The 21,830-nt window shown below is 35.9% G+C and overlaps 1 protein-coding gene across 1 annotated transcript in view; it reads right to left on the reverse strand.

Moving 5' to 3' along the window:
- SLC25A21 (solute carrier family 25 member 21) overlaps positions 1–21,830 on the reverse strand; it is a 230,537-nt gene that overhangs the window by 85,966 nt on the left and 122,741 nt on the right. The window contains exon 2 of the mRNA XM_079307683.1: positions 15,301–15,349. Coding sequence (XP_079163809.1) covers positions 15,301–15,349 — 49 coding nt within the window. The remainder of the gene's footprint in view (positions 1–15,300; positions 15,350–21,830) is intronic.

The following is a 21,830-nucleotide window of genomic DNA, read 5'->3' on the forward strand; positions in this document are numbered from 1 at the left end:
CCCCAGGTTACCATTTTGTAGGAGAAGGAACAAAATGAACTATCCCTAGGTATTTTTGCTTATAACCTTAGCTTAAATGGAAGCAATATGAAATATAAGTCTTTAAGCTGTATTTCCTGAAAAGTCACAACATTTTCATCTATATCATTTCTGCAGTTTCCCACTAGCTTCCAAAGCAGTAGCTTAATCATTTTGAAATCTGAAAATTTACTGAAAATTATGATTGATGTATCTTTAAAATATATCTGTTTCTAATATATGTATCTTTGTTTTCTGAAATATGTCTCATCAAAACTTTAGCTCACCAGATTTCTCTTTATTCTAAGTTTTATTATGCTCTGGATAAAAATCTTGGTTTATTTTTCAAATATGGAAGCATTCAAATACCAGGATTAAAGATATCTGTGTGTTCAGAAGCTAATTTGTCCTCAGATAGAAAAATAACCTCTTTCAAAAGGCTTCTGAATCACATTTTTCGCATCAATTGAAATTTGGTGCAACTGCGTAAATTATGTCTTCCAAGGGCACCTGCGAATTGGCCTCACGCTGTAACATTTATGATTATAACTTTATGATTTGTCACCCAAGACTCAAGTTTACATTATTCTTAAACTATGTGATTAAATGGGAGGAAGAGCTGTGGGCCAAGCTTTTCAAAGCTGCTGTATGTATTTCCACTGCACTCGGGCTAGCCAAGAATACTGGAGCTGTTGTGGCCCCAGCACACATAACACAACTCTGCTCTAATTGGTGCAGAATTCCCATCGGTCACAAGGGTCTGTACTGGCAGCCACAAAAAGCTGGATTGTAAAAGATATTCTGACCATTGATTTCTTTCCAGAATTACCTACTCCCATATAAGAGTTTGTGAGGAACAGGTGAAGCAGAGTCATTAATTCACCCTTACACCATATACCACCTAAGGACTTCTGATTTATTAAGAAGATTTTTCAGTGCCAAAATATCCCTCAATGTCCTCTGAGCTGTCAGAACAGCACAAAAAGACAATAATAAGACCTAGTTCTTCTTATTCAACTGCTTTAAATGCTTCTGCTATTTTTGCTTATGCAAAGGCTGAATAGTGAGTAAGTGGAAATGGCATAATTAGTGCATCTAGTTGATCTCAAAATTTGGTTTGGCTAATCAAGGAAAGGTTTCCTGTAGCAGAATCAGCTGAATCTATGTGACCTATTAACCTTGTTCCACAGATGTAATGTTTTCTGGTATTCCACATTGATTCTAATGGGTGAGATGTTTTTCATGGTACTCAGAATGCATATGATCATGATACACTCATTATCATTCTTTTATTACTTTTCTGATGATTCATGAAAACAGTGGATGGAAAGTGTCTGAGTCAGTGAGTTCAGCTCTTATTATCATAGGCAACTCTGTGATACATGACTTTATAGGTCACTGGTCCTAAGAAAGTGACTATTATAAAGACAGGAGGCTTTTTGCCTCCACAGTACCTATTCTCACATATCAGAAGACAAAGGATCAGAAGGCCATCTGTCCTGATATTTAGTTTTTGCCAACAGTCTATAGAGGATCATCATTATAGAGCAAGATGAAAAATATATACCTTCTGTACTTCCAGATGGCACAATTCTTAACCTCAGGCTTCTTGATAATTTTGTCCTTGCTCTCTCCACCTAACTATGGGAATAAGTTTCACATATGGCACTGCACTTATTTCTTTATACAGCTTTACCTCCTACCTAGGGCACAACACTTCATGCTCCATTTTTTCCCCACTGTTCATCAGAACTGACTGAAAAAAGACACATCTGCTTGGAGAGAGAGAGTCAGTTTACTTCCATATTTCTCCTTCTCTTACTATACTTTTTTTGCTGGGCAGTTTGTTTGTTTTTCAATTATTCTTCTTTTTGCTGTTTAATTAGTTTTTGCCCATGTTAGCTGAATCTGATGAGTGCAGGACTGATGGAATGAGGGAATATGAAGCTCTTTTTAAGTACCCATGAATTAGCATATCTGCTAAAGCTGTAATATGAAATTTCAACTACATATTTTACAAAAAAAATCAACAGCTCATCAGAATGTGCAATCATTTTTCATAGTAATAACAGCAAACAATTTCTGCAATATTGTGCAATTTTATTAACTGAGAATTTCAGGAATCTTTGTTCATTCAAATTTGGCCAAGTATTTAGACATTTGAATTAAGTACTGCAGAGCTGATAAATGAGTACTTTGAAGAACAGGAAATAATATACCCATGATTTTAATGGTTTGATGCTTCTGGCTTAAGATCTTCCTCCATCATTTGAACTGATGTAAGAGCTGACCTCAAACAGAGCAGGGAGGTTTACCCCCAGTGTGTTCTCTCCTGCTCCTACTCAGTTTCCACTGAGTGGTCTGCTGCTTTCTCTTGATAGTTCTGATGCTCACTGAACCCTTGTAGTAAGCTGATACAATTCACAAATTAATGAGAAACTGTACCAATCATCGTTTCCCTAGGATGATATGTTCTATAGACTCATGGCAAACTACAAGGTTCTGTAAGGAGGAGCACTGTTGACAGAGGGAGACAAGCATCTTGTCTTTTTAGCAACAATGAACAATAAAATTGGAATTTCCTGTCTTGTAAAGTTGAAAAATAAATTTTAGTATATTCTTAAATTTCTTAAGACATATGCCACATACTATTACAATGCATTGTCTGTATAATAATGGAATTGTTAGCTTTTTTACTTCTGAGATATGTCAAATTGTTCAGATAGTACAAAAATTTGGAAGAAAAAGAATGTATCTGAAAAGGAAGAGGATTTATTATTTGTTTAAAAATTTACCTTTCAATGACTAAATTAGGAAATATTTTTCTTACATAACATTGTTGCATTATTCTATTCCCCTGTGAGGGTAATGTAACATTTCTGCATTATTTTTATTTCCCTGTGATGGAACTCAACCCACACCTTCAAAAGAACTTACTTGTCCATAACTAACTGAACTGCATATTCTAAGAGAAGATATAACACTATGAAGCATATTCAGGCAAGATAGAAAAAATGGCAATCATAGAAATAAGGTTCATATATATCTTGGAGACACAGTAAATAAATACCTATAGATCTTTGGTAAGGATGTAGCTTTGCATTGCAAGGTAGCTGACCCAGTATTCTGCAACCATTAGAAAACAAATATTTTTCAATAGCTTAATTTTTTGACAAGCTAAATCAATTTTCCCTGCAGTTTTGCAACTGCTAGAACTGCATAAGGGAAATGATGGGACCAAACTACAAAGATTAGAAGGGTGTTGGGTGTCAAGGAACCAGGAGTAGACCTAATTCTTTTAGTGTAAAACCACCCTTTCACCAGATTAAGTGTAACAGCACACTCTAATGACAGCATGTACACACATGCATACCTTTAGCATACAATTTGGGGGTTGTCACTAATGATCTGGGTCTGGCTTGCCCCCTTCTTTGTCCTCATATTACTTGATACATAATTATGTGGTGAATTAATTCAGAAATCCAAGCTGGTAAAAAAGAAACCTAGCCAGACAATGATTTTTGACAAGTCTTCCACTGTGTTTGCTCCCTGATATGCAGTGTGTGTCAAGGGGGCAAAGAATGGTAGTGTATGTGTCAAGGGAACACAATTCCAAAAGAATTGAGCTGAAAATATTGTGGAACCATGTTTTTAAATTAAATATACCTTCCTTGACTTCTTTCTAAAATACAAAATAAGTTTTAAAAGGTGGGGGTTTTTTATTTTGTTGTTGTTGGTTGGTTGGTTGCTTTTTTGCTTTTCCTTTCCTAATTTGTGTTCCAGTTTAGCAATATCAAAACTATTTGATTTCGCCTGTCCAGTTTGTAGATGAGTCACTCAGGAAAAAGTGCCACAAGACAGCAGAATTATCTAAAGACCTGCTGCTGTTTACAGGCACTTTTGTATCCAATTCCCATATCTCACTCTCCTACCTCTCTCACCCCTTGTACTATCTCTGACAGTGGACTGATTCCTGCACTGAACTGATCCAGCCCACTAAAGTGCTAAAAAAAGAAGTGTTTAATGCTCCTCCTGGGGGAAACCATCTTGATCTAAGTGGCCACACCTGGGCAGCTGCTGGATGGACAGCAGCACATGTAGCCCTTGGAAATACATCTCCCTCTGTTTCAGACCCTGACCAGCACCCACAGCACCTTCTCACCACTGCTGCAGGCCTGTAAGGGCAGCCAGTGTACAGGAGCCACACAGGTACTGCTCTGCCCCTGCTACAGATTTAGGGAAATGGATAAAAGGGTACAAGAAGGGACTATACTTTTGTAGTTAAAAAAAATTAATACTGCTAGGGATCAATAATCCATCACAGAGATATGAGAAAATTGGCAGGGTCACAGCAGCTCTGAGGCACAACCCCTTCTGTGTGCTGCTCTTCAGCTGGTGCTGCTGAGCTCTGCCCCTGGCTCAGCTCGGGTTGTAAAAGCACAATCCAACCCTCTGCCTTCTCACCAGGGAGTCATCAGCTTACTACAACATCGCAGCAGCTAAAAACTTGCAAATATTTCCTTAGCTTTTTGTTGTTTCTTTTTACTCTCTTGAGAAATAAGTTCAAAAGACATCTTCATTGTGCCAAGATTATTTTGGAGATGGTATTTTACTTGCATCCCACTCAACATGAAGACTTGTTTCTCAAAACCCCCTCTAGACCTAGAATACACACTGATGCATCTGTTCGTAAAAACATACAGAAAGCACAGTTCATAAAGATATTATCTCTCTTTCTATTTATTTATAGATTTACTTGGCACTTACTGGCCTAATGCAGTTATTTTCGGGACATACTTAAATACAGCATTAAGGGCCAACTTCTCTGAGAAAATTATTGGCATTGCTACAGTTTCATTGTGCTTCCAACACATACAGCTTTATTCTCTTGTATCCATAGATTTGAAAAGCTAGCTCAAGTACAAGTAAGAAAAAAGAAATATAAAGAGAAGAAAATTTACTTTATGTTTATTGTCAATGATCTGCCATACTTGAACTATCTCCCAGTCATGGCAGTTGATGAACAAATAATAATAAGATAAATATAGACAGTTGTGTCTCTTCTTTCTTTTCTTTCTTTCTCTTTCTTTCTTTCTTTCTTTCTTTCTTTCTTTCTTTCTTTTCTTTCTTTCTTTTCTTTCTTTCTTTCTTTCTTCTTTCTTTCTTTCTTTCTTTCTTTCTTTCTTTCTTCTTTCTTTCTTTTCTTTCTTTCTTCTTTCTTTCTTTCTTTCTTTCTTCTTTCTTTCTTTCTTTCTCTTTCTTTCTTCTCTCTCTCTCTCTCTCTCTCTCTCTCTCTTTCTCTCTTTCTCTCTTTCTCTCTTTCTCTCTTTCTCTCTTTCTCTCTTTCTCTCTCTCTTTCTTTCTCTCCTTTTTTCTCTTTCTCTCCCTCTCTCTCCCTCTCTCTCTCTTTCTCCTTGCTTGAATTATTTTAGGCATGTTCCATCCATGGTTAGAAATCAGGCATGACAGTGGTCTAATGCAAAAGTTTTGTCCATGGAGAAATCAGACATGACTACAGTCTACCCCTGAATGTGATCTTAATGCTTTATACCACTGACAAATCATTAACATCTGTTAATAACTCACCCAGCTGCTTTGCTAGATTGTTTTAAAAAAATCTTATGTACACCATAGATGTCTCCAACTCATAGTCTAAGTAACCTTTCCCAGCTGCTTAATCCTTATTTAAAATCCTACTTTAAAATACACACATTTTTTAACTATCCCATTTCTTTGTCTCCAGACAAAGTAACTGTGCTAACATCTGTTCATTTTCACTCCCCAATTCCCATCTTAAATACTTATTTTCAGCATGTATTTTTCTTGTAAATAGAATCCCATGTACTTTCTCACCTCCTAGTCCTTCATTTTCTCCTTTCCGCTCTTGCTCTCATTCCACTCTATCCCTCATGATTTCTTTTGACTGATTATATTTTAAATACAGTATTAATATAGATTATACAGATTATTTTAAGAGCTTCTTTGATTATGTCACACTATTTTAGCCTTGGGAAAAAGAAAATGGGGGCATGCCATGAATCTACTATGTCTAAAGGGAATAAACAAAGACAAAGGGGAACAATGTACAGTAAAGGGTGTGTAGGTAGTTGTTAGGGATAAAACTATACAATGGAAATATTGGAACATTAGAAAATACCTACAGGCTGTGAGAAGCAGTAGGCTATGCAGGAGCATTCCGAGGGAGTTAGAGGGGACTTGTCACTGGGCACATTTTAAAACAGACTGGATAAAAAGTATGGTTTGGGACCAGGCAGCAGGCAGAGGCAAGGAGAGAGGAGAGGGTGAGGGTGGGGGAAAGTGAAAGGGAGAGGAAGCTGAACTAAGCACTGGGATGGAGATTTCTGAGTGCTAGTACAGCACTGGCAGAATATGACAGACACAGGTTGTAACACCTCATTTGGGAATGGGCTTTTAAGTGCTGGTTCTTTATGGGATTTCAAGTGCTGCTTCTACTGCAGTGGTCTAAACAGTACAGCTCTGGATAAAATGCTAGAGTCCTGGTACCATTCCCCATTGCCAAGAAATAGCAGATGAATTGTTGAATAGATGTCCCATATCCAAAATAAATAAATCAGATTTATAAGTGATGTACAATATAGTTCATATTGCACTGAGCACCAGATTTCTAATGCTATTTCTTTCTCACTGTTAAGAGTGTAAGGGCCACTGAGGCAATTTACATAACTCAAAAAAGGTACATTACCATAAGTTATAGTAATTCCTTTTTTGACAGCAATGCAATAGCATGTCCTGAGAATGTGGGAGTCCAAATAAATAAAATAATTAAACACATCTATAGTATTTAATACAATGTAACACACTATAATACTTCAGGGTGTTTTCTGTACAAACATGGCTGTATTTTTCCAATCTGTCAGCTGACCCACATATCCAAAATGTTTCAAACTGAATTTCATTTTTGTCATGAAAATTTAGTCATGGCTTCTGATTCATGTAAACATAGTACAAAGAAACTATAAGTGCTTCTATACTATCTTTAACTTCTTCAGCTATTTCTAACTAGAGAAACAGACAATAGTACAATGAGTATATTTTAGAGGATTCTCTAGGTTCTCTTCCTTTTTTTCCTTTTCCCATTGGGCAGTGTAAAGACAAAAGAATTATTCTCTCATAACTGAAAGGCATGGTATGATTCACCACCACAGAAGTTTTAGAGCTCTTCCATCACATTTTCCTGTTCTGTTTCGAAGAGGGGTTTTTGTAGCCTCATATTACAAAAGGAAGCATTTACATAAAATTAAGACAATAACAAATGGAAGAAAAAAATTTCAGAGCTTTCTTGGATTTGAACTGCGAGTGCAGAATGTACAGCCTGTGAAATCACAAAACACAGTCCACACCACTTCTTTGCAACTGCATCATGTAGACACAACTAATCAACCTCAGGTTTTTCCAGTGCTAGAGAACTTAAATATAATGAAATTTCACTTCCTTTACCAAGGAAGATGCTGTAGCACTACAATCTATTATGTCTGTGTAACATTTATTTTTTTAAACCATATAAATATATAGATGCAGATTATAGAAGAGAAACCCTCAGGCTCTTGTCATTTTACAAGTTCTGCCCATGTAACTGCCCGTAATGTTTATATGAACTTTGTAAGCACTGGAAATCTAAACATAGAAAGAATATTGTGCTATGTCATTAGAATGAAAACAAAATATACATTAAAGGGACCTGAAACAAACTGTTCTAGCTCATTGTCCAAACTGGAGGAAAAATAAAATAACAGGCAAAAAATTGTTAAGAGAACAAATGACTGCATGTATCTTGAAAACGTCCATAGTCAAAAGGATTGTCACTAGCAGGATAATATTCAATATGTCTTCTAGCATGATTACCATTTACTCCCCAAATCAGTTGCTCAAGGCATCATCTATAAGAGCTCACCTATCAGAGCTGTGCTTGAGGAATGCAAAAGATCTTCTCACAGCATCACAGAATTGTCTGAGTTGGAAGGGGTCCAGGGGTCATCAAGTCCTGCTCTTAAGGGAATGGCTGATACGGATTCAAACCCTCCACCTTGGCATCACTGGCACCACACTCTAATGGGAAGATACACCAAACCAGAAGTCTCAAACAAAATTAGATACTGCATCTTGAACAGATCTAAGGTGACCCCAAGTCAGCTTTGATTCACCACCCTTCTAGAAACACAAAACATCCTTTCCATATCTGTCTGGAATTTTCTGTTATTTCATATATTCACCAAAAAAACTCACAAACAAAGAAAGCATTCTTTAATAGGTAAACAGAGGTTATTGTTCTGTCTTGACCTGAAGGCGGACATGGTTTATTTTGTGGGTTGTTACAGCTCATAGGTGACTCAAGAAACTGAGGGAAGTTTTGGTAAATCCAGTGAAATGGCATAGATAACATGTAACCCAAAGCACACTATCATCGTGCCATGCTGTCAAATGGAAATTATGATTTTAGGATATTTCAGTCTAAAAAAGCACCTTCTATTAATTAAAAAAAACTCAAAAGAGTAGATGGCAGAATGTGTAATCGAAAGTAAAGAAAAGCTTGAGAGATCTGTAGCAGTCTGATTCGATGATGCAGAAATTCAGCTTCTATCAAAGAAGGGATAGAATTATTTTAAAATCAAGAAAAGAATATAGGTTATATACCTTCCAAAAATCTACACTGATTTGAAATAGGGGTATCATCAAGCAATTCTAGTGTTTGATCACAAATAACACAGTATCACATGAGGAGATGATGAAGCCACACATACACAACTCCTTTTATCCCAAAGGATCTTGACACTCTTTATGAAATATACATGTGCTATGCCTGTGAATAACAACAACAACAAAAAAAGCACACAGGAACAGAAATCACTTTGACTGGCACTGCAAATCAGAGCATCTGTTTAACAGTGTACATCAATACTGTTCTTTAATTCAGGGAAGGATTTAAATTGCAATAGTATATCTAGCAGGAATTATTAGCCCATGTGCCCTTATTAATTCCTAACAGATTGCACATTGAAGGAAAAAGAAGGGAGAATTACAGAGCACTGGATCACATCCACATCCAAATTACTATAAACTGTAAAGTCCTCATTATAAAAAATTTGGATCTGTATGTAAATATCCAAAGTATTTCAATGCTGAAATTCAAATGCCAAAACCAGAGTATAAGCTGCCATATGCACACAAGCCCTGTGAAAAATTGTGCCAAAGGCCACTGATAATTGAAGGAAATCTAATCCCAGAGAAAAGCCTTGACATTTGGATGAAATAAGGACATTAGGCTGTTAGTCAGGGATTATTCTTTTTCTTCAAAATGAAAAAAAAAACAAAAAAACATTTCTCAAGAAACTATCAGTTTCAATATATTTTTATACACTTCTTTTATATGACAATGGATGTTGTTCTCTACATATTCAAACAAAACCTTCTGTTTTTCTAGTCCAAAATTACTTAAAAGGCATTGAAAAGAAAGAAAGAAAAGGAAGTGAAAACTTCCAAAATCCAAAATTAATTACACGAAGTTTCATTGGCCATAACTCATTGTTTTTCTAAGTCTTCTGAGAGTTCAACTGTTCATTCCAATACAGAATATTTTGGTATCCTGATAATTTTCCCAGGACAGGAAGACTATTTTCTGCTTAAAACTGTTACGAATCTAACTGGGGCAGTTTGCATCAAGTACCATGAACTTAACATGGCCTGATGCAAAACAAGTGAACTATGGCCACTTGGAATGGTAACACTGTATTAGGACAATGAACTCTTCCTTAACCAATGTTTTTCAGAAACAAGCTCCACCTCTGCCCATTCAAACAAAAAAGACCAAAAATCAAAGAGGAATTAATGATATAAAGGAAGTAGCTCTTGCAAAATAACAGATGGAATGAGATCGGAAACACATGTAGTAAGCCCAGCTTTTTTAATAAGACCAAAATGACAGAATTGGAACAAAGGAATAGAATGGATAAACATACACACACAAATCAGCAGAACAGTTGCTAACTAGAAATGGGTCTGTAATGCAGATTCCAAACCTCGATTTTGATCCCAAACTGATGTTGGTTTAGAACTTTTCAGAAAGATTAGCAAAATTTAAAATCTGCATCCTGATGACATGAAAATTTCCTCCATAGTTTCTACGGTGAATTTTTTGCCTCATATTTTACATGCTGATGTTGGGGGTCACACATGAGATCAAAAGTCAGTGCATATGAGGATTCTGATCTAAAGCTGAACTATGTGAAGAGGCATTACAGGAGAGCAATATGGACAGCAGCCTCTCTGCCAAAGGTGAGAAACAGCTTTAAGAAATAAAAAAGGACATGGGATAGGTGGATCATGAAAACAAGCTATACTTAATAACTTATTCTCCTGACAAATTGAAGTAAAATCTTTCAAAAAATGTCTCCTGAGTCTCCTTTATGCATTGATTTTGAAATTGCACACTGATTACAAAGTGCGACTGCATTGTGAAGGGCACAGCTATATTGAAAAATAGAAAACACTGTTTAAATATAGAGAGAAAAAAATCAAATGAAACTGTCATTATTTGAGTTAACTAGAGAACTACTAAAAAACTGCATGCTGGATATATGTTTAAATTGCTAGGACAAATTACACCTAAAATGGAATAGAGAAGTAAATGATTCATCTAATTCCCATAACATTTTTTCCTGTTCACAGGAATTTCAGACACATTTTCTTTTCAGATGTTATTATTTTAAAGTTTTTATAAGTTTTTTATGATGTGTTATTGTTTTTTAATCTATTATTTGAAAACACTTAGTCATACATTTCTTCATTTGTGTTTTCTATTAAATTGTGCCATTTAGACCACTGTTAAAAAAATTACTCAGTAGGTTTCCATTTCCTAACTACATAATACCAAGTCACATCCAAAATTACTATTTCTACACCAATATATGTTTCACAGTGCATATGAATACTTGTAAAAGCAATTTTGAAATTGTCTTCAAGAAAGTGAAGTCACTAAAATTCAGTTGGATAAATACTGGTGATAAAGAAAAAGAGAATGAATACATAAAGGGAGTCAATTCATAAACCTAGGGGAAATATAAGCTAAAATTTATTTCTACTGGTAGTTCTAATTTTCAATATGACTATTGGTTGCATGCATTTTTTGAGGTGTTAAAATATAATAGCAAGGAAAAAGCTATTTTAGTGCATTGAGTTCAAGGTTATGAAGCTCCTGAGAATGTCATTTTCATGTCAGCAACTCAGTATTAGGGGAATGAAAAGAATAAACAATTTTTTGGCTTTTTTTTCCCCCGAGAATTCAGATTATCTCAGAACATAACCTGGAACAGTCAGACAGACCACAGTAGCATCCTCCAGTTACTAGTTAGGACTCCTTGTCTGATTCCTCAGATGCAATTAGCTTTCCCTTGACTTTACAGAACTCCCTGCAATATTCCCTTTTTCTCACCAGCTATGCACCTCTAAGCTTCTGCATAAACACTAATTATCCAACAATAAAATGTTATTAAGTTCTGAGTTTTGTAAATTTGATTGAGCCAAATTTAACCACACTAGGACACAAAGGATAAACTCTACCTGGAAAACCACTTTACTATTTTTAATTTGAAAGTAATATGTATGGCAATGTCTTGTTCTGTGTGTCATGACATAGTATGTAATTTTGTCATCTTTTGGAAGTTTCATGGATGAAAACAACATTACAGCCTGCATTATTCTTAAGACACATAAGAGGTACAAAGTAAACAAACCAAATTCTTCATCCAGGCTAAGACACTTTTCTCCTCCCTCACTTTCTAGCAAAGAAAGATCATCTAGAGATCTTAATTAAAAAATAGACCTTCTATGCCTTGACTGTATCTGTACCAAAAAACTCTGGCTACTGCTGTCACTTCTCATACACAGGCACACATAAAATCTTACCAGACTTTGTATTTTCTAGGAGGACAAGAACAGAGGTTCAGTACTTTATTTAATAGCTAAGTTAATAATAAGGATAACTGATACAAAGTTAATCATAAGGATAACTGATACATAAAATAGCTATTAGAGACTGTTCTATAAAAAAATTAAAAATTCAGCACATCTTCTTAAGATATCACATTAGAAACAATTCTACTAGTTCCATCTTGCAAATGAGAAAAGATCTTGATTTCAAAGAATAAGTAAGATTCATGAAGCTAAAACAATGTATCATAGTTATCTTCATCTATCTAGCACAGGAATTTCTTAGAGTAGTGATCTTTGGTGTTCTAGCAATGAAAAAAATAAAATTATTTTCAGATGTACTCTTAGGAAAAAGCACTTCATTAAGTGCTTGCATTCTCTATGGTTTATAAGCATGCACTTATATACTGTCCCTCCCTTGATGTGAGCAGATAAACAAATCTAGCATTGTTACTGTAGAATAATAGAAAATTGCTAAACAGAGAAAGATATTGCAAAATGTCATAAAGAAGCCAAACCATTTTCCAGGGTTTCAAAATAATCTTTGACAGAAACTTTATTTTCTCCAAATTTTTATTAAAAACATACACATACACAAAATATCAATGAAGCACTAAGCCACCAGTCCACTAGATGTGAGCCTCTGATATCTTCCCTGAAGTCCTTGAGAGCAGTAACTTAGAGCAATGAGATTATAACAATTTGAAATGGCCACAGGACTCTTTTCACTGAACTCTTTTCACTTCCAGGAAAAAAGGTAAGAAACTCAAAACACCATAAAAATTAGGAAAAATATGGTGCTTTCATCTATACTTTCACCTAGCCAAAAGGAAGAAAACCCTAAACCAATCACCAAAACTCAAATAGCTGGAAGTGATTAGGAAACAGTGGATTATCAATACCATGCTGGGAAAGATTTAGTACACAACAGCAAGAAAGGAATAAAGTCAATGAAAAACCATTGGAAAACATTCTATGTCCAAAGTTCAGAATTAAAACTAATGTTTCATTTGAACTTTTAAGGCCATCAAAGAATTAATCTGCTATAGTAAATTGGGACCATTACAAAATGAAAGCAAGAAGCATGATGTTAGAAACATAGAACAAAATGATGGATGAGATCAAAGGGTATTCTATTCTTGGTTTTGTCATTTGCTTTCAAAATGTAAGTATTTTCAACTACTACCATCTGCTGAGATCTGCAGAAAAGTTACTGCAATATCTGTATAATATCTCTGAATACAGCATCTGCATCAACAAACTAGAAAAACAATCACTTGGGTGCTGCCCGCTTCTGCAGAAAGATCCAGCTAACTCAGTGGAAAATTAACTCAATGGAAGTTTCTTCAAATTAAGAAATTTGTTTAATGGATGTTTTATTTGATTAAGCCCCTCAGTTTTACCTTTATTGATAATCTGACTTCTTTTGCACAGCTACTGTTTGTTGCTATTTTTCTACTTCTTTCTTTGTTCTAAAAATTCCACTGCTTATGGATGTACATTTCACATTTAAGGGCTTCCTAATTTTTACTACTTTTTGTTATGTTTTTAAAGATTGTTACAGCTCCACAAACATCCCCATACACTGTTTAATGGTTTACATTCCTGGATCTCAGATCTGAAAAGCCTTTTCACTACTAAACATGTGCAAAACTCAGTAAAATCTCCAAGAGATATGGGGAAATCTGACCTCGTATTCTGAGAGTCCACTGTGTGGTTCCTATCAGAAAACTGCAAGTACATCTGTTGACTGCCAGTACAGATGTGCAATTAAAGCATTTTCTGACACATGATATGTGGCTTACACTAAATTACAAATGATCTGTGTTCTTACTACAAAAGGAGATGACTTCTAGTTCAGTGCAAAGACAAAAATGGGGAAAAGTCAAACCAGAGCTTGAAAGCAATAGGTGAATTATAGCATAAACTTCTAAAATGAAGTCACTAAAGCACATCCTTTGGGGACCACTTGACAAAAGAACAAGACAATTTTTCTTCTTTTAAATTTGGTCTTGTATTTGTTTTGCTTGAACCTTGTTGCTTCTGAGCCTTTAATTTTAATATTATTGAAGTCTTGTTTTAATAGCATTGTTTCAGTGGTACTTGGAGGGACAGAGAGGACCCTCAGAACTGCCAGGTGCATTGCATTCATACAGAGATATGAATCAACACTTCCACATTGTGAAGGGATTTGGAAGGATTGCCTGAGCAAACTCCAATTCCTGAGTAGGACCTACAGCCCTCCAGCAGCAGTTAATGCAGCTGGAGCCTGAATACCTGTCTCCTGGTGTTGGGAACTGACCACAGACAGCAAAATGCAACCTGTAAAAAACCTCATTCCAAGGTCTCATGCAAATCACAACGTGATTTGTACAGAAACCAAAAATCCATCCATAAAAAGCTCACAGGTTGCCTGTCTGAAACTAGAATATGAAATCATAATTGACAACTCCAAGCATATTCCAGAGACCACAGATCCTCATCATTTGTTTGGGGCTGATTAGTCTCCTAGTGAAGCTTTTCTACCCACATGTCTGTGACCTAGATAGAGCTGCAGGAGCAGTATATGGTAATTGCTGGCACTGCATAACACACATGGCATGAATAGTTTTCCTCTTCTACTAGTGTGCTTCTCCATTCTGGTTTGCTTTTCCTGTACAGTAACACTTACTTGTGAATTTATATAAAAACTAAAAAGCATAGAACATAAAAGGATATTTCACAAACTGGAAATGCAGCTATTCTTTTTTCATTTCAGTAATCAATATTACAAAAAAAAAAAAAATCCAACTAATTTAAGCAAATCTTTGAGGTCATTTAATAATCTATACTCATATGAGAACAAATATTCAGAAAACAAAATAAAGTCAGATAAAAATATTTTAAAAATATAAATCATGAAGTTATTTAGCTTACAAAGAGAATATTGAACATCTGCTCTTATTATTTTATTAAAAATCTGTGGAAATTATTTTGGAGGCAATATGGTATTTCTCAATTACATATAAAAGCATTACTGCAGATATTACATATTCTAAGTGAATTTAACTTTAGCCATCTTCATATCATAGCATTGTGCTACAAGACTAAGAATACATGTCATAAGCAGATTTAACACCTTTAGATGACCTTTTATCAGAGATGTGCCATACTACTCAAATTCCATCTGTCAAATGCTGTAAATACAGGTAAGCAAATATAAATGTCATTAGAGGCACAAATTATCTTACTAGGAGAAATTCTAGGATTTTATTTTTTGACAGCTTGTAATTTGGATATCTTCCAGTGTCAACAAAACCTGTTCAAGCATGATCTTACCTTGTTTTCACTACATCAAGGGGATGCATCAGGCAAATTTCTACAAGACCTATAAAAGAATAACAAAGAAAGGCCTAATAAACATTTGCACAAGAAATAATTTAGTTTTCATTACTCCAACAGTTTTTGAAATTTGAAAAGCAAAGTAAAAGCCTACACATATCATCAATGATACAGTACTCATCCACCTCATATTTTAAGCATGCTCCTTGCAATGTGTATAAACCATTGGTCTTTTCAACAGTAAACAGTGCTAGGTGATCATGAGAGTGGGGTAAGTGAGGACTTGCTATGCAATAAATTTAATCTTAGTTTTTGCTCAGTTTTCTGACTTAAGAACAGTGGGAACATTTTGACTGACACCATAAATAAATATATAAAGTCTTGTTGGAAGTAAGAAAGGAAGTGAGTTCAGGTTGGCACTTGCTTCCTTGTCATATGAGAATAATTCTAAGGACACTGCAGGACTGCACTGGTGGCTCAGGTGAACCTGATGTTAAGATGACAGCTGATTCCTGAGTACCTGAGCTGCAGCCTCACTGGTTCTTTGTTCTATCCTGCCCTGTGCTGATGCTGATGTGTTGTCCTGGCCTTCCCCTTCCTGCTCCACCGCTCATCATTGGCACCTACATTCACATGATGGGGACTTCCCACGTGAGTGGAGAATCTCAAAGGGCCAGTGCCAAGGTAGAGGAGATCTGGAAGGTCCCAAATACACCTGTCAACACCACCTTCAAAGACTATTTTTGCATTATTTTTTCCACCCACATGACACCCAATGAAAAGTCCATAATCCAGGGAGAACTTTCTAGTTAAATTCCTAGGTTTGCCTACTCTACTTTCCTTTTGGCATATCAGCCTCATACCAAAGAACAAACACACAGTAGAAGGATGTATTTATCAGGACCACTGTAAAAGTGTATTTTAGAGATCTGCCATTCTGCAGACACACAAAAAAACCCCCTACCACACAAATCTTACAGGACTTTGAAATGCCAAGAAAATACATACATATACATGCTAGATAATAATATCTGAAATCTCTGTGCCCTGGTTATTAGGATCCTTTAATATCCACTCACACTTTTTACTCAGTGTAATTAAATTTAATGCTACATCATGAAGAAACTGCTTGTGAAGGTTATACTTATTACTATGTTTGAATGCATTTATTTAATTTATTTCTGATTATCATTAAAATAATTAAATAGTGTTTGTAGTAAAAAATGTGTCTTCTGGTGATTTGGAGCTAAGTTTCTAAAAATCTTGATTCAGGAAAGCCTTTTCCTTCAAGTTAGAATATCTCTTTAAGTTTCTCTCTTTATGTGTCCCACTCAAACTAAGCAGATGTTTATGTTCCACCAGATGCTCTCCTATTTCTGATGCCACTGTCTTAAGTTCCACATCCTATCCTCTTCCTTTAATGGCACACACCACATCTTAGAAAAATAAAGTAGTTGAGTAGCCTAACCTAAGAAAGGTATTGAAATTAATACAAAGAGAAAATCACATTTTGAAATATTGTACATAAAAACTATCAAACTAATGTAATTTGTATTTTGGCCCTATTCCTTGACAGACTTGATGGAGAAAAGCTCTTGGTGAGCTTCATGCAAGAACCAGGCTCTGCAGTTCTCTGTGGCACATTGCAGTATGTAATCAGTATCAGAAACCTGGGCTTCTTTTCCTTATTGAATGTAATCTAAGGAAGGCTTAAAGTTTCACATTTTGATTATTTTAGAACTAATAAGTGTTTCAGGTAGAAGAGGAAAATTGGGGATGTGGCCTAAAGTTTAACTCAGAGAGCATTAGAGTTCAAAATACTATCTACTTTCTATTTCAATTTTGTGCAAACCTTCTGAGCAATACAGATATTTACTAAGCCTTTTAAACTAAACCAGAGCATTAGCAGAGGGAGGATTCTCATTATAGTCAAAAGGAGATGTAGCCAATAAATGCAATAAAGCTTTCAGCTCAGCCTATATTAAATACTTATATTTAAAAACAGTAATTTATTTTCTGCTCCATACACTTTACATATTGATTACATATATTATTGATAACTGTTACATATTTATCCTAAGGAATAATAAACTATACAACAAGAAAGAATGGTAAAAGTTTTGGCACATGAACACAAGTAACATTGGAGACAGCAAGAGAAGGAGGGTGCAAATTGTAATGCTAGAATTCTTCATTAAATTAATTTGACTGGAATTTACATTAAAATTTGTGAAGATGTTAAAATATTTAAACTGAGCTCCTAACATAAAATTCTTGCTGTGAGTTCTAATTTAACAGAAACAATTTTCATTATTTTCTATCCTTACATTCTAATGCATAAAGAATGAAAGACATAAAATTTGCCAGACAGCCCCTGATCCTTAGTTTCCTGCCACTGAGTTTGAAGGACAGTATCAGGTTAATATTTATGATCATGGTTTTGCTGTATTTTCTTTTCACTCCATACAAGCTTGTTTTCTTTTCAATTTTGGATTAAAGGAAGACAATATGGGTGATATGAGCCAAAGTGTATTAAAATCAGTAGCAATGAGATTCCTTAAAAAGAATGCAAATTTTTTAATGAAAGCAAAAGCTGTCATCGTTATTTCTGTGCAGATATATTTATTGCTCTAATTATTGTCCAAGAATTGCTTTTATTTTACTAAAACAAGATCATATCACATTTCACATAAAGGAACTGTCCCAAAATCTATAAACTACTGCAACAGCTGCCAACAGGTGCTTTCTGCATGGAGCCACACCGAGTATTTCAGTGCTGGCAGGGGGCACAGCCTGAGTTTTTCCCTTTCCAACCACTCTCCTTTTCTAAGCTCTCTTTTTCCAACCTTCTCCCCCTGTCCCCATTTTTGATCTTCTACTCCATCTTATTTTGGCAGATAGAGCCTACAGTAGGGGGCCAAGCTTGGGGCCAAGGGTTGTTCACCCTATTCTGTTTTTGCAGCATTAATGACCATTTTGGGAGAAAACTGCAGAGTGCCAGAATTTGGCTCTATTTTCTTGGTCCTTGTAGGATAATTTTTAATTCAGGCATTTTTCCAGCAACTGAATCAGATGAATTCCAAGGTCCTTGGCAAGAGCCCTGTTTTGATAACTTCAGGATTCTATTGGTTATCTGCCTTTCTCAGTCTTTTCTTTGTCTCATCATATAGTTACACACCAGGTTTTAAATGATGTACAGTTACTTGATTTCACCAGACCAAATTCTTCAAAAGATGCAGGGATTATGACACAGCTCTCTGAAGAGCACCAAAGGACTGCACACTGTGCAAGACACTAATGGAACAGCTACAAACACAAGCCACATTTTTCCATCTACTATAGTAGTCATGCAAATCATTACAACATCCTACTTGATAGCCTGCCCAGAAAGTGTGGTGGCCCTACTAAATTACAAGCACTCTGAGATATGCTCAATAAAATAAAATATATTGCCCTTTCTTTAGCTAATATTCATCAGCTTTGTGACGAATTCAATTAGCACTATGAAAATCTAATTTACTAAACAGTTCTATCAGGGTGCAATACATCTTAACTTGTCACTCTGCAAAGACTACTGTTTACAAACTTTATTTCCATGATAAAGTAGTTCAAATAGTTACAGACACATTGTCCAAAAAAATACTCTAATCGTCCCATTGGGTCTCCTCGGTGATGTCGCACGCAAACTAACCCAGAGTGATATATGATGGACTAATTATGTTTATAACAACGCTGAACAAGAGCCCAAAGGAAATATAGGAAAGAACAATTACTGGGTCAGTCCAAAATTTGTTGTCTTCTGGGTGGGAAAACATTCCCTGTGAAAACCAAATACTAACCATAAAACAAGACATAATCAAAATCTGTGGTTGAAAAAATAACCAGCTGTCATCATTGACATGCTCAGAGCATACACAAGTGGAATATCAACAACCAAGAATGGAGTCCAGAGTTCTATTATGTAAAATATTCTGCTCAGTAACGGGGCCCATGGAGGGAATAAAATGACAGAAAATGCTGACCTCCAAACTGACCCTCCTCAGCAAAGCATTTTCCCTTTCCCAACTAATATCTTCTGTCTTTAAATTGTTTCCCATTATGGATTACATTACATTTCTCTCTACAAGATTCACACTTAAAATTTCAAACTGGCAAACTTCACATGCATCTCTTCAATGCAAGCATTTTGGTGACCTGTGGCTATTTTGAGTTTGTTCTTTGTTCCTTTATTCCATCATTCACACAAGTCTTGTATGAATAATCACACATGACTTGAGAATACTATGAAATAGTTTAAAATGTGTTTTAATTGTAACAATCCATCTCAAAAAATGTGAAAGCTCGAGCAGCACAGGATTTTAGCTCTCCTTATATCTGCAAGGGTTTCCATACTTCATCTATTCATTGCATAGGGAGAAAAGGAATGAAATTTAACTAACAGTTCTTGCAAAATAACACATAAAACCAGAACCATTTGGGCTTTGGAATGCCTTAGGAGAGGACCTATCTTTTTATCTTCAGCATTTCATTGATCCTCAAAGATATGGACAAAAATAGACACCGACATGTTTCAAAGAAACCTGAGCAGCTCACCCTCTATGTGTTTTCTGCATAATACACGAACACAGACCCAACACAGATTCAAGAGATGCAGAGCATGATCCATGTGTTAGTTCAGACAACCCCCTACAGAGCAGAAGCCATTATGCACCCTCCTCCCCTTGTGTTACTCATTTCCCTGGAATAACACAGTCACTGGAGAAACACAACAGACAGGAGACTGGTCATAGAAAATGTGGCAATAAACACATCAGGCACTGTATATTGTATAGCTGGAACAGTTGATATTTATTTTGGCTTTTGAGTAGATATAGTTACAATGTACAAAATGATCATAAATATTTTATGCATACTATACATTTCCTTCTGAGAATATAAGTCTGACAGAAAGAATCTCGTGTTGATCTTTGTATCCTAATCAAAACAATGACAAATTCCTCTTAAATATGCTTTTCTGTGGGTTAAAACACTCCATTTGACAAGATGAAGCACAGACTCTTCCTGATTGTAGCAGCACTATTTCATAAAAAATCAATGCCTGGAAAAAAGCATCCCCATAGTAAATTCTGCACAGGTTAATTAATTTCTATCAGCTGGCTGACTTCCTCTTCACAGATATATAAAGCTTTTACCTCTTCTGTAAGGGCACAAGATGTTAGGTTTCACTGGGCAGCCAAGGCTCACTCTTTTTGTAGGGAAGCAGTCACATACTGTGCCCTTCTCAATTGTAGCACATGCCAACTAAGTTCCAAGGAAAACTATACAAGGACATGCACAGACTGTGCTGAGAAAGATCTACCTGCTGGCCTTCACTTAAGAAAGTGACACTTATTTTAACTTTTGCCCAGGATTCTATTTAGTGTGGTTTGGGATTAACTAATGGTACCCTGGAGCTCCTCACAAACATTCATTAACGTTTTAGGTAAGGAGCCAAATCAATGCTTTCCTTAGAAACTGTGGAGAAATGGAAAGTTACTCCAAAAAGTACTCCATAATGGCAGTGCTGTATTCATGAGTCATTCTTCCTCAGAGACCTAGTCTACACGGAGGAAATACACTAGAAAACATGTTAATTAAACAACTTGTTGAATATGATTTTCCCCTTGGTGTAGACAAGGATGTCTGTGTTTAAAAATGTGTTGGCTGATCACAGAAGGATCCCAGGAGCAGCTCTGGGTTTACTGTCACATTTTAGAAGAAGTCTTTTGCAAGTCTACAGGAGGAGGTGGGTCATGTTCAGCTTCATGTTAGGTAACAGGGGTCCTTAACAGATGCAACCTGTCAGTGTAGCACTGCTACCTGGAATTGCTATCCCCAAAAGCAGGGTTGGGAACAGTGATTACCTGGCTTTCAAAACAAGAAAACCAAACCACCCTGGACTTCAGCAAGAGGTGGAAATATTTGTTGGTTGGTCTATACTATTTGTGCTGAAAGTGCCCTTGAAGCTCTCTGCAAGAAAGCAATCCAGCTTGTGTTGAAATAGTAATAATGGCCCTTGGTTATAAGGTATGTCATACAAACACCTCAATCTTCAAGGTTTCAAGTGAAGATTCCTCAGGGGCAGGAGAATCACCTCCTAGACAGGAGCTGGAAATGAGTGTTTCAGGCAGCATTTTGTCCAGACCAGCTGCTGCTCAGCCATAACCCCATTCAGCCTCCAAGTCCCAGTACACAGACCTAGCTAGAAACATGCTGATGCTCAGTGTTCACATCACAATTCTTACCCAGTATCTGCTGCATTTGCCCAGCTAAAGAGAACATTATTACCAGATGGGAAACTGTACAGCTCTATTGCAAATAAAATACAAATGTAATTGTAGTTTATTATTTTTGTTGAGCTTGAAAATTGGTTTACAGCAATTAAGTGAATAAAGAAAGAATATGGTATGCATCTTCTTAAATAGTCATGCTCTGAATAAAAGACACTCAGACCCAAGTTGTGATGTACACCTAGGCACAAATGCACA

The sequence above is a fragment of the Erithacus rubecula genome (genome assembly GCF_903797595.1).
Source record: "Erithacus rubecula genome assembly, chromosome: 6".
NCBI lineage: Eukaryota > Metazoa > Chordata > Aves > Passeriformes > Muscicapidae > Erithacus > Erithacus rubecula.